Genomic DNA, 13,374 nt, shown 5'->3' with positions numbered 1-13,374 from the left:
TAGGTCACGGGCCGTGAATTTGTTTTACTGTCCATGATTTTTACTAAAAATACCCGTGACTAAAAGTTAGTCTTAAATATAACTAAATAATGTATAGTTCGTGACTAAAATGTAGCCTTAACTATACATTATTTAGTTATATTTAAGATTAACTTTTAGTAACGGGTATTTTTAGTAAAAGTCACGGACAGGTCACAAGCAGTAAACATAAATTCATGGCCTGTGACCTGAATTTATGTTTACTGCTTGTGACCTATCCGTGACTTACTAAAAATACCTGTGACTGAAACTTGGGCGGGAGCTGCAGGTACTGGCAGGGGGGCAGTCCAGGGGCACCATGGGTGCTGGGGAAGTGGCCTTGGGGACCCCACTGATGGGGCAGGGGGCTGGGCAGCACGGCCTGGGAGCCCTGCTGTTCCTGTGGTGGGAGGGGGGGTGTCAGGCCGCAGTGTGTGGCTAGGACCCTTGCTGGGGTGGGGGAGGGACGGAGAGGGGTTGTTGGCGGGGCTCCCTACCCGGCTCTGTGTCCCTGCAGCTCCTAGCACCTGAGGGGTCAGGGGGCTTGGCGCGCTGCTCCCACCACAAGTGCTGGCTGCCGCAGTTCCCATTGGCTGGGGTTCCCAGCCAATGGGAGCTGTGGGGGTTGGGGGCCTGTGGGTTCGAGCAGCGTGAAGCCTCCCCCCCCCCCCCCCCCCCAGCTGCTTCGCCGCCTAGGAGCTGCAGGGTCATGGGAGCTGGGGAGCCCCCCACTCAGAGGTAAGCACCCCCACTCCTACACACCCAAACTGCTGTTGGTGGCTTAGGGGCTGCCCAGCTCGGGCAGCCCCTGAGCCAGCAGCTGCAAAAGTAACGGAGAGTCGCTGTTACAGACTCGCAGCCTTATGTTGACTACTGTTTCATGTTTCCTAGTGTTACGTGATCATAATCCAAACTGTAAAATGCTTGGGAGCATGGTACCATCTCTTCTGTATCCTGTACAGAACATAATCTAGATATTTGTTAAGTACCAATGTAAAGAAAGAGACTGTGGTAAAGTAAACATACAAGGTAGCAAAGTGGAAGTTGCCATAGGAACTATTTTTTAATGTATTAATTTATGCAGCTGCTGAACAAACTAGTAAACACCATTTCCTAGCTGTACCACTGTGTTACTGCACTCGCCAACCTTCCCTGCCCCCCAGTGGAGTTCTGGTCCAAAGCATTTCTTAACTGTATGAGTGACTCACTACTCCCAGCAGATTCTGGGCCACAGCACCTTTTAACTGGGCCAGACACACTTAACACTGTCTCAGTTTCCCTGGCGAGGGTAGACAGTGAGCTTGCTATCTCGACCACTGAGTCTGGCCATGGCAGGCTTCTACGTGTGCCCTTGGGATTTAACCCTTGTTGCCTCATTACAGAAAACACCACATCAAGAAAAATAATTTCTCACGTTCCCACAGTCAGAATCTCAGAACAACCTTTAGTGTCCATGATGACTCAGGCTCCAGGCAGGGTGATGGGGTCCATCATACACACATCTGTTTGTCAGCTAGCCACTGATCAGGCACACCCTTATTTCTGCTGTCTTCAGTCCCATGGATGTGACCTGACCCTCTTCTCTTTTTCAAGAGGCCTGCATTTGTCCTGGTCATCAAGGTTCTGTTGCTCCAGCTCTGCCTCCTCACTCTGCCTCCTGGCTTCCAGCTCCATAGTCTTTTTGAGAGAGAAGAACATTTCTTTTACAAACTATACCCAGTGTGTGATGAAATTCATGTAAAACTATGAAGTGAGAACTTAAGAAAAGCTTTTAAGAGCCAAGGAAGAACTGCACCTTCAGTTTTGGTTCCCATTGTTTATCATTAGCATATCTATTACATCCTGAATGAAGTCCCAGATTAATGACCGCATAAAATAATTAGGTGAACAAGTGACAATACCCATTTCTACTTACTGCTTTCTAATACTGCTACTGAACACTACAACTTATCACCTTGAGCAGCAATGAACAAACATTGTAAGCCTAGAAGCCATGAGGAAAATAAGATGGCATTCTAATTTACTTTACACATTAAAGAACATATATATTTGTTGGCTTCCCTAAAATTGGAAAGTGTATCACCTAAAACAATTAGAATGCATTACTTTTTTAAAACACCTGTGTAGTGTATGTAATTAATGTGGATGGTAACTGTTAGATTCTAGTTTATTTTCTTTATCAAAGACCAGCTACATGTATAACTAGGGCTTAATTTAAACAAAAAAACACCCCTTTGAGTAGCACTAATCCTAACATTTAAAAATAATTTATAATAGAACCTCGCTAATAACCTCTTTTCATGCTGTTAGATGTAGTATGCTATAAAATTAAGTGTTAAGGCACCTAGAACTCTTGTTGGTGTCTTATAATTATTTACATCTAAATAAATAAAATGCACACAAAACATCAGTTTCTCTGCACTTTGCAAGAACACAATTCAGGGCAGAATTCTCACCCAGGCGTTTGGGGCCTGTGTTTGTACAGATGAAGAATTGCATGTACACAAGTATAGGCCAGGGCTAAAAAGGTACCCCTTAATAGCAAAGTGTTGCAGTGAAATCTTGTTTTGACTTAATTTCATTTTGCAAAAAAATTCTGTAGAATATTAGGGTATTAAAAAATCTCCTATTTTTAAAACTAAACTACACTTCTAAAATTAAAGGACCAAAGTACTTTTTGCAGTGCATTATTCTTGCTTTTATATTGCCTGCTTAGTCTAATTTTCAAAATTCAGTAAATTGCAACAGTTCTCTCAGTCATTAGTGTAAATTAGCAAGGTTCTATTTTTAATTAATTATTTTTGTGCATCTATACTTCATGCTGTTGGCTGACATACCACACAAAAGACAATTATGGACATTCCAATCCAACCAAAATCAGAAAGAACTGTTTTGTGCATCAGCCCTCTTATTTCAGGGATGGATGAGACAAGGCCAAGGGTGAGTTTTTTGTGGGCATTGAGCGTAGTCATCAGCATCATACTAGGCCGATGCAGCAAGATTATAGGTAGGTGTCTAGGGAAGGTTACAGACAGACTCAACATTACAAAAAAAAAAAAAAATCTAAGTTGTTTATATTAAACTTAGCTTCTCAGTTGAAGAGACCTCCCCTTGCTAATTTCAGCTTCCTGAACGGATGAATGGCTAGCTTGACCAATGCCAGAAGTAGTTTGATCAGAAGTAGATCTGGACAAAATGTTCTGGATTAATAGTTTATTTGCTGAAAGAGTATAGTTTTGGTCAACCTGAAACTATTTGCGATGTTGACACAAATTTACCACATAGTTTGACAATTTTAATTTAGGTGCCATTTACAAAATGGGGTGGTACCTCCTCCACTATGAAAGCATGCCCCTCTTGCCTGACCAAAATATTCTGTCTCTCTGTTCACCAAGCCTTTGTGGCTTTAAAGCTTGTCATCAACACTGTGGTTTCTTTGTTCTGCCTTTAGGAATTTTCCACTCTCCAAGCCCCTTCCCTGCTGAAAAATTTAGGCTATGTCTACACTAGAATTTGGACTCATGGCCTCTTGCTTAATCATGCAGCATCCCAGGCTACACCTATATTGCATGCAAGTTTAGAGACCTTACCGTGGCACAGCTGTACTGTTGCAGCTGCGCTGCTGTAAATCTCCTGTGTAGCCACTCTATGCAGATGGCAGGAAGCTCTTCCGTCGACATAATTAATCCACCCCCAATGAGTGGTGGTAGCTATATAGGCAGGAGAGCGTCTCCCACCAACATAATGCTGTCCAAACTGGCGCTTCTGTCGTTGAAACTTATGTCAGTCAGAAGTGTGTTTGTTGTTTTTTCTCCACACCCCTGGCCAACAAAATTTTTCCTGACAAAAGTGCTAATGTAGACATAGCCTTAGACAAAATGTTCTCCTGAGATTTCAGCCCTCCAGTTGTCCTTAAGTGTTAGGGCATTCACATGGGATGTGGGAGACCCTGTTCAGTTCCTTCCTGTGTCTCATATGGAACAGAGATTATATCTGGGTCTCTAACATGGGACACTGCTTTAACCACTGGGCCAGGGGTTGGCAACCTATGGCACGTGTGCCAATTTTTAATGGCATGCTGCTGCCTGCCAGGTCCCAGCCACCGGCCCCGCTCAGCCCTCTGCTGAACCCAGGCTGGCACCGGGCTGTGCGGGGCTGGGGCCAGGACCCCGGCAGGCAGCAGCGTGCCATTAAAAATCCTGCCCGCCCCAGCCCGCTCTTCTCCACCCCCTGCCGGCGCAGGGTGAAGAAGCTTGGTCCTGCCAGCTGCTGATGCAGTGCAGGCAAATTCCCCCTCCCCCGCCTCTTCCCCCAGCATGCCGAGTTCCTGCCCCTCCTCCTCTCCCTGCCCCCGATCAGCTGATGGCCCTTGTGAGGGAGGGGGAGAAGCAGAGCCGCTGCTCCGGGGAGGAGGCAGAGATGAGGTGGGGACGGGGCCTTGGGGAAGGGGGGTGAAATCTGGGTTTATCTCCTCCAGCCCGCTGCCGTGAGCCGCTCTAGGCAGGGAGCTGGGAGCACCTCCATGACCCTAGCCCACACCCCCAGCCCTCTGCCCTGACCCCTGCACCCCCACCACATACCCAGCCCCCCCACCCCATGCCCTGACTCCTGCATGCCCCACATTCCCACCTGCACCCTGAGCACCAAATTGGAGCTCCTGCACCCCTCACACCAAATGGGAGCTGCCCAGGTAAGCACTGCTGCCCCAACTGTGAGCCCCCTCCCCCATTCTAGCTCCTGGCCAGACCCTGCACCCCAACCCCCAGCCTGCTCCTTTACCCCCCAGCCCTGTGCTCAGTGCACCCCCACCCTCAGCTCAGTGCAGAGAGAGAGGAAGAGAATGGGCTAGAACCAGGGAGAAGGTAGGTACCCACTCTATGTGGGCAGGGCTGAGTGGGGCCAGCAGCTGGGACCCTGGCTGGCAAGAGCTGGTGGACAGAACCCCAGACTGGCAGCAGGCTGAGTGGCAGCAGGCTGAGCTGCTCAGTCCACTTCTGATCTGGGGTACTGGCCGCTGGCCCCGCTCAGCCCGCTGCCAGTCTGGGGTTCTGGCTGCCGGCCCCTTGCCAGCTGGGGTCCTGGCCGCAGGCCCTGCTCAGCCTGCTGCCGGCCTAGGTGAACGGAACCCCAGGCTGTGAGCGGGCTGGTGGCATAAGATCAGCATTTTAATTTAATTTTAAATGAAGCTTCTTAAACATTTTGAAAACCTTGTTTACATATGATGATAGTTTAGTTATATAGACTTATAGAGAGACACCTTCTAAAAAATGTTAGAATGTATTACTGGCATGCAAAACCTTAAATTAAAGTGAATAAATGAAGGCTCGGCACGCCACTTCTGAAAGGTTGCTGACCCCTGGACTGGGTTGTAAGATATTCTGGTGTGGTGTAGCTCAGTCTCTCCTGTTCAACTATATATAAATAGTCAATGGAGCAGGGATTTGAAACTTGGGTCTCCCAGACAGGAGAGATGGAGAGGGACCCACACCAGAGACCTGTTCCCCAGAGAGTGCACAAGAGAAGAGAGGGAAAAAAATCACCTTTAAAGTCAGGGAACAAGGAGACCTTATGTCCCTGTACAGTATGGGTATGTCCTCTGGTACTGAGACTACCCAAAAAGACTTCCAATACTGAGAGCAAGCAACCCTAAGCAGCACCTGCAGCGGTACTGGAAGTGGAGCCTTCTAAACTCAAGGACTCCTCAACAAGCAACGACTCCATCAAAATCATCCTCAGTACAGTCCTCATCAAGTCATGGCAAGGAGTGCCCATATCATCCATCAGTACAGTCCCCAGTACTACTTGACATGGTCACTCCCAAACTCACTGGTACTGCCCAGCTTCCTCTTCAATGAGGATCTTTGTTTTCTGGAAGAACCCAAATCCCCTCTGTCAAGGGATACTCAAAAGGTTTTCTTGCCAGTACTGACAGTCCCTCTGGATCTGGCCTGTCTTCCAGTGCTACCACATGATCTCATGAAGACTCTGCCTCCAATATCAATGCAGTTACAACTCCTTCCTTAGTCTTTGATATGGACACCTGTAACGCCTCCCAATAGACACAAGAGAGGACACTTCCTTGGACTCTGATGTCTGTAAGTGGACATGTCAAAACCAGCAGCCACTGAACCTCGGGACTCTCTTCCTCAGGGTGAGTGTTCACAAGAGTAAGAGTGAGGCATAGAAGAGACACCACTATCCAATAAATCTTCCTCCTCAGCAGATGAAGCAGTTATGGTGCCCCCCCTTCCTCCCCCTCCGCCTTCCTACTCAGATATTGCAAGACCTTTCAGGACCTCAAATCTAGGTGGGAGGGATAGCTCAGTGGTTTGAGCATTGGCCTGCTAAACCCAGGGTTGTGAGTTCAATCCTTGAGGGGGCCATTTAGGGATCTGGGGCAAAAATTGGGGATTGGTCCTGCTTTGAGCAGGGGGTCGGACTAGATGACCTCCTGAGGTCCCTTCCAACCCTGATATTCTATGATCCTATAAAAAGGATTGCAGAAGCCTTGTACGTCCATTGGGAGGAAATACAAGAATTTCAGCACTCCTTTCTGGACATCTTCTAGTCCTCTTCTCAGGGCAAGATTGTTAGTCAGTGACTGCTTATTGCAAGCCTGCACAGTGTTGCAAACACCAGCAACCATTCTACCTACTTGTCAATGGGGTGATAAAAATTAGTATGCACTGCCCAAGGGTTCAGAGTAACTTTTCTCCCACCTTACCTCTAACTCTTTGATCATCAGTGCTGTCAATAAAAGAAATATTGGTGTAGATCAACACCCTCCAACCAAGAGCTTAAGCACGGGGACCTTCCCAGCCATAAAAGCTATTCTTTAGCTGCCGTGCAATTCAGAGTGGTCATGTCTTGACAGGACTTGACAGCAAAATATAACTCCACAAATTGCTCCAAATTCTCATTTTATTGATCATTTGCTTCAAAACCAGAGGAAGCAGTTTCAAGCTCTGATCACAGAAGGCCAGGTGATTGCTAAGATTTCCCTTCAGGTTTCACTTGATGCAGTGGACAAAGCTTTGCACTCTCTGGCCACTACCGTAGTCGTGCGTCAAGTATCATGGTTGCAATCCTTTGTCCTCCCCTGGAAGGACAGAATACTCTGGAGGACCTTCCGTTTTAAGGGCCTAAGCCTTTCATTGATGCCATAGATGGATCCCTCCACTCATTCAAAGATTCCAGGGCAACTTTGTGATCCCTTGGCATCTATACACCTGTGACAAAGAATAAATACTGTAAGCCACAGATAGCTCAATTGCCTCTCCCAGTTCACTGCCAAACCTCCAGAAAGAGGTCCAGATTTCCTAATCAGGGGCCATCCTTTACAGTATGATCTCAGTAGGCAACTTCCTCTAAGCAATTGTTTTGACCTATCGGTTGAGCATTGTGAATCATCCCTTTTCTGGAACCTTTGCTGTACCAGCCCACTCCTTTATGAGGACTTCCTCTCATTTTGTACTTCCTGGGAGCTCATTATCTCAGAGAGATGAATCCAAGAGAGAGTTTCATTGGGCTGTCCAGTTCAGCTCCTTCCCATACCATCCCCATCCTTTTTTCAGGGAGTCTTCTCACAAGGGTCTCTTATGACAGATGATACAAGCTCTTCTGCTTCTGGGGTGATCAAACCCATTCCAATGGATTTCCATCAGGAAAGGATTCTACTCCAGGTACTTCTGGGTTCCCAAGAAAAAAAAAGGTAGAGGCCGATTTTTGATCTCAAGGCTTTAAACACCTTTGTCCTCACTGAGCAGTTTAGGATGGTAACCATGGTACCGATAATTCCATATTTGGGTCCGGGTGAGTGGTTCATTGCCTCTGCCTCCAGGATGCGTACTTTCATGGAACTTCCCCCAGGTGCTTCCTATGATTCATCATTGGCAAGGACCATTATCAGGACCATGTCCTGCCCTTTGGCTTTTCAGCTGCCCCAAGTGTCTTCACAAAGGTCCTATCAGCCATTGCAGCCAATCTTTGTCAGATGGGAATAATTTTCTTCCCCCATCTTGATGACTGGCTCCTCAAGGATTGCTTCTTTCTTGAGGTGCATTTGGAAGCAAATAAGGCACTTGTTCCTCTTCTACTCTCTGGGCCCCTGACTCAATGTGAGAAAAGTCTGCTCACTCCTCTACAACTAATAGACTTCATCCGAGCCATACTGGACTCCATGTCTGCCAGAGCGTACCTGTCCATGGATGAATTTGCTATAGTGTCCAGCCTTATTTCCACACTACAACAGAATCCTCAACCAACGGCAAGAGCTGACCTTTTGCTCCTAGACCACGTGGGAGCCTGTACATCAGTAACACTACATGCAAGGCTGACTCAGTTCTTTCTACATCCCCTAGCAAGCACAAACGCTCAAACTGGTGGCAATACCTTGGAGGTATTGCCACCCTAAACTGCTCCCTAAACCAGTGGAAAGATCATTGAAAGTACTGTGTGGGAGTTCCCTTTTCACATCCTTTTCCTACAAAGATTACCACCACAGAGACCTACCTTCTAGGTTGGGGCACCCATTTCCAGGACTTCATTTCCAGCTCTTTGCACACATTTTCCCAGCACTACACTATCATGTATGGACTAAGGCTGATGTGGCCTTTGGTGAAGCTGTTCTATGCTCTACTGAATCTATCTTCTCAATATCCTCCTCTGTAATTGAGGGTACTGTTTGGGAATCTTATTGGGAGCACCCATTGGGACAATAACTCAAAGAAGAAGGAGAGGTTACTTAGCTTGTATAGTTGCTAGAGTAGCTGTTTTGCCTCTGTGGTTGATCCACTTCCCCTCTCCTTTGGAGTCCTTGTCTCTGGTCTTCATGGTTGAGAAGGAACTGGAACTGCAGTGGGTCCATCACTCTCTATGCACCCTTGTACTGGAGTACAAGGCTGTGTAGGGCACAGGTGTGGCTGCTACTCACAGAGATCTCCAATCAAGACTGCATGGGTATGCACACCACCTGATGTGGAGCACCCATAGAGAGACAACATCTTGAAGAATTCCAGTTATTGTACTAGGTAGGTAACCTCTCTTTTTGGTTCAGGTTGAACCGAATTTCCCCTCCACCCCCATCTTTTTTTTAAACCTGCCAGTGAACCAAAAAATCAATTAGTTCTCCAGCTCTAATTAGGAGGCTCTCAGACTTACTGGAAACTCTGACAGAGTGTCCAAGAATAGAGAGGACAGAGAACTGCAGGAGGTAATTCCACAGCAGATGGCATTGCATTTTGTGGTCTCTTGTCTATCACAAACAAGGTAAATACCAGGAGTTAACTAAGTACTCTGGTTAGTTACCATTACTTTGAGTCTGTAAATAACTACTTCATATCAAATCATATGTTCTCAGTAGGCAATAAAGTAGAGCACAAGGGTGAGGCAATGGACTAAATGGAGCAATAAATAATCTTTTGCTATGGTGCTGAATCATGCCTGTACAAAGTCTGACATTGTGCTTGGTTGCCCTGAAGGGAGAAAAAGAGGGGGATTCAAAAAGAAGTTTAATTTTTATACATGTAACAGGGCGCACTCACCTCTCACAAGCACCCACTTGGCTGAGTGCAGGCTCCTGCACACTCACTCTGTCTGTGGTGGGTCTTTGTGACTCAGCCCTCTGGCCAAGTCACACACAGTCTGTCTCTGAGAGACAAGCAAAACCCCTTCCAGGGTACAAGTCCAACAGTAGTCTCTCTCAGTGCTCTCTCTCTGTCTCCCTTAAGTTGTCTCTGCTCTGGGATAGAACGGTGCCCCAGGGCTCCCTCCCTGGAGACTATGTCTTCAGACTTTTAGGGCCTTTCTGGCTGCAGCTCTCCAGTTGGGCCACTATAATTCAGTTCCCCCTCTGGGGTGCTTCAATGTCCAGGCCACTTCCCCCAGTGGCTAATGAGGGGGAAGGGAGAGATCTGGCCCCATCCACTACTCCAGGTACCAGCCCAGCAACCCTGTAGATAGAAACTACCTACTGTGTCCTTTTATCTAAGTCATGCTGCTGCTTTAATTCCCTGGGCTGCTTCCCCACAGCCCTGTGCCCTCTTCAGCCTTACCTCAGGGCCTTGTCCTACTGGAGGCCCAGCAACCAGCGCTCGTTCCCATTCCCTATCCCTCTCCGGCTTCCTGCAGCTCCCTCAGCCAGCCATACACCATCCATGCTCCTCCATCTCCAGCAAGGAACTGGCCTTACTCTGGCCTTGCATCTCTTCTTATACTGACCTCTTGGGCTCTGATTGGCTGTGTCCCACACTGCCACTCTAGGCAGCTTGAAGGACCCTCTCCACTGCCCTTTTCTGGAACGGGGTGTGTCAGGGGGCCTCAGAGGGTCCGGTATACCCTGTCACAATATGTACCAGGTGAATAGGCTGTTTGATTTGTGAGGGGAATCTTCCTAGCACTCCATTCCAGGTTTGCCTTTAAAAAATACCTAGGAGACAGATGATGGGACCAATGAGAGTGAAGGAAGGGGTCTAGAGCAAGCTGGATGGGACTCATAAAGAAGCCCATGCTGTTGACCCTGGCTTTAGTGTCCAAGGGTAGATTTCCATAACCGGGGTGGTCTGGTATTCCCCTCCTTTCAGAGGTGAGGGATTGAGCTAGTGCTTTGTGGTTTCAACCAGCTACTTCCTAAATTTGGAAGAGCGGGACTGGCTGGGAAAAGTTGTCCCTATGGCAGCCATGTGGATATTTCTAACTTGAAGACATGATGGGGGGAAAACCCCTGTCCTTGGCACAGTTAAGAAGAGACCTAGAGAGGCTGGTATATGACTTGTACAAGAATCTCTAGGAGTGGAAAGTGTATGGATGTGTTTACAGGTACACTACAATGTCTGTTCTTTCCCAAAGAAAGTTTCAAAATGCCATGAAGACTCTATGTACCTCTATCCAGTAGCATGTCAGGGCCTTCTCATTGGACCTTGCCAGTATACCCAGTAGTTATGTCTGTCTAACAGCAGTGACAAGACAAATTGTAAAATATGAAGACTGGAAGCATTGTGGCAGTTGTTGCAATTTTGTCTACAGTAGAGGTGGCTAAAGCCATATATGACAATCTTCAAAATTTTGAGAGCTCAGGGTTTCAGCCCCTCTCCTGCTGAAGCTTCGAGCCCCAACAGGTCCCTGCTAGACAGAAGTCAGAGGCAACGCTTGGGGGAGCATTTGGGGTCGCATACCCCCCTCTCCCACATCTCCCAGATTTTTCCTAGAGTTTGCTGGCCCTGCTTTCAGTCACATGGTGCTACAGAGCCCCCTCCCTGCACAGCAGCTACTGGAGCCAGCAAGCTGGGGACTGCATTCAGCCCTGGGGAGAGGCATCAGCAAAGGGCTGGGAGCTATAGGGAGAGCTGCTGCTTTTGCTGCTGCTTCTCCCTGTGGAGCGAAAGCTTCAGCCCTTCCCTGCAGCTCCCGGCTGTTTGCCGCTGCCCCTCTGTGCAGAGCTAACACCTGGGAGCTGCAGGGAGGGGCTGCTGAGGGTAAGGGGGAGCATGCCTGGGGGGAACAAGACTCAAGCTCTTGATGGAGGGAGCCAAACCTTTAAATTATCCCCCCACTCTCAGCAAGCACGAGTCGTCTCTGGCAGAAGCCTCTAGCTCCCCGCTCCAGTCTGTTAGGTGGAGAATTGGGGGAAAGTGGGGGCGTAGCAGGCTCTGTGAGCCGCACTTCAACTGTAAAAGAGCCACATGCGGCTCCTGAGCCAAGGTTTGTCCACCCCTGGTCTAGAGTCTGATGGGGTTTAATTCTTTTCTTAAAGCCCCAGCTTCTGGAGTCGTGATTATATTAGCATCTTAGTTTTCATTTACAAAAAATAAGTTTCTAGCCCTCGTGATTGCAGAGAAAACTTGAAAACGTGAATCTTAAAGTCTTAGAAACCAGAGGGCAAATAAAAATAACCAATCGTTTATTTTTTTATAGAAATATATCATGGTTTTAAAACTAATTCTGTTATATTGGGGGGGGGCAATTCATGTTTTTTGAATGTTTGGGATTGGTAGTCCCAGGATGCTGCAAACTGAAACAAGAATGACTGAATATGTATTATGGGCTAGTTATGTTCTTCTGCCAGGCAGCTGCACAAATGATTAAGGGGGAGGAAGGAATCCCCTGCATGGCCATATTAACTTTCAGTGGATTGTGGCTCTGAGCACAGGGGGAGTTATGAAATTGCATGATATAATCAGTATAGTATTCCATGGGGGTTTATTTTTATATTAAATATGATTTATTTTATCCTGCTCCCAAATGTTCTATTTCTAATGTGTTGCAGATTTTTATACTGATGATACAGAACTACATTGTAGAAGTTGTCAGGTGGGAGCTCAATTTAGACAGCTTAGTAAAGGATACTTGGGGCATTTGATACCCAGGAAGGAGGGGGTTGGTTTCTGTTTTTGACACCCAGGAAGCAGTTAAGACTTTTGGCACTGTGGGGATGCATCTTCATTCCCTCCCTATTGTGGGTGGAAAGGAAGCGATCTGAATTTTTTAGAAGGGCTTGAACTTCAAGTTTCCCATCCCAACATCTCTTGGCAGCAACCAGCTGACTCGCTCATCCTGTGCCAGTATTTGCATCCAAAAGAGATGGATAAGCATGTGAGCTGATTGTTTATGCTAAAATGAGGAGCAGTGAAATAGATGATAATATTGATGTTAAAATCCAGTTTCATTCAGTTTCTCCTTCTGTTCCTTATTATGGGATGGGATAAAAAAAGTAGGGACTGATCTGTTTTTACAGTAGCCTTCATAATTGTGAGTACCTCTTTAACCTATTAAAACACTTACTGTTGAGGCAGCAACTTATGACTAAAGATTGTTTTGTCTGTACAGATTACATGCTTTCTCAAATGGATAGTTACATTTTACCTTTAATTAAGCTTTAGTGATGCAAACTTTAGTAATCATCTTTTGTATAATTATAGGAAACCCTGAGCTGAAAAATAAAGAAGACCAGTTTGGGAGGACTCCACTCATGTACTGTGTGTTGGCTGACAGGTTAGATTGTGCTGAGGCCTTGCTGAAGGCAGGAGTAGGTATTAATAAAGCTGATCATAGCCAGAGAACTGCTCTCCACCTTGCTGCACAAAAGGTAATCAAATAAAAATGCTCTAATACCTAATGCGCTGCTAATGTTGCCACTGGCATTCAGTTTAAGAAACTCTTAAATAACTAAGTAAATGATGCCCAGTATTTTCAAAGGACTCTACTGTTCTCTAGGCCATCATGCTATAAATGTTGGTATTTTGGAAAATGTTACTAGGAATTTGGCTTGTGCAACAGTTAATCTCTTTATTCTCTCTATTTTTTGTGATTTAAACATAGGGTTGACTTCATTTGCCACTAGTCTAGTGACCCTTTGCTCTA

The 13,374-nt window shown here is 46.7% G+C and overlaps 1 protein-coding gene across 3 annotated transcripts in view; it reads left to right on the top strand.

Moving 5' to 3' along the window:
- Positions 1-13,374, top strand: part of INVS (inversin) — a 221,014-nt gene that overhangs the window by 14,518 nt on the left and 193,122 nt on the right. For all 3 annotated transcript variants that reach the window (XM_048839416.2, XM_048839415.2, XM_048839414.2), the window contains exon 3: positions 12,933-13,099. In XM_048839416.2, coding sequence (XP_048695373.1) covers positions 12,933-13,099 — 167 coding nt within the window. The remainder of the gene's footprint in view (positions 1-12,932; positions 13,100-13,374) is intronic.

This window comes from Caretta caretta, chromosome 2, assembly GCF_965140235.1.
Source record: "Caretta caretta isolate rCarCar2 chromosome 2, rCarCar1.hap1, whole genome shotgun sequence".
NCBI classification, from domain to species: Eukaryota; Metazoa; Chordata; order Testudines; family Cheloniidae; genus Caretta; species Caretta caretta.
This window is presented reverse-complemented; position numbering and strand designations above follow the sequence as displayed.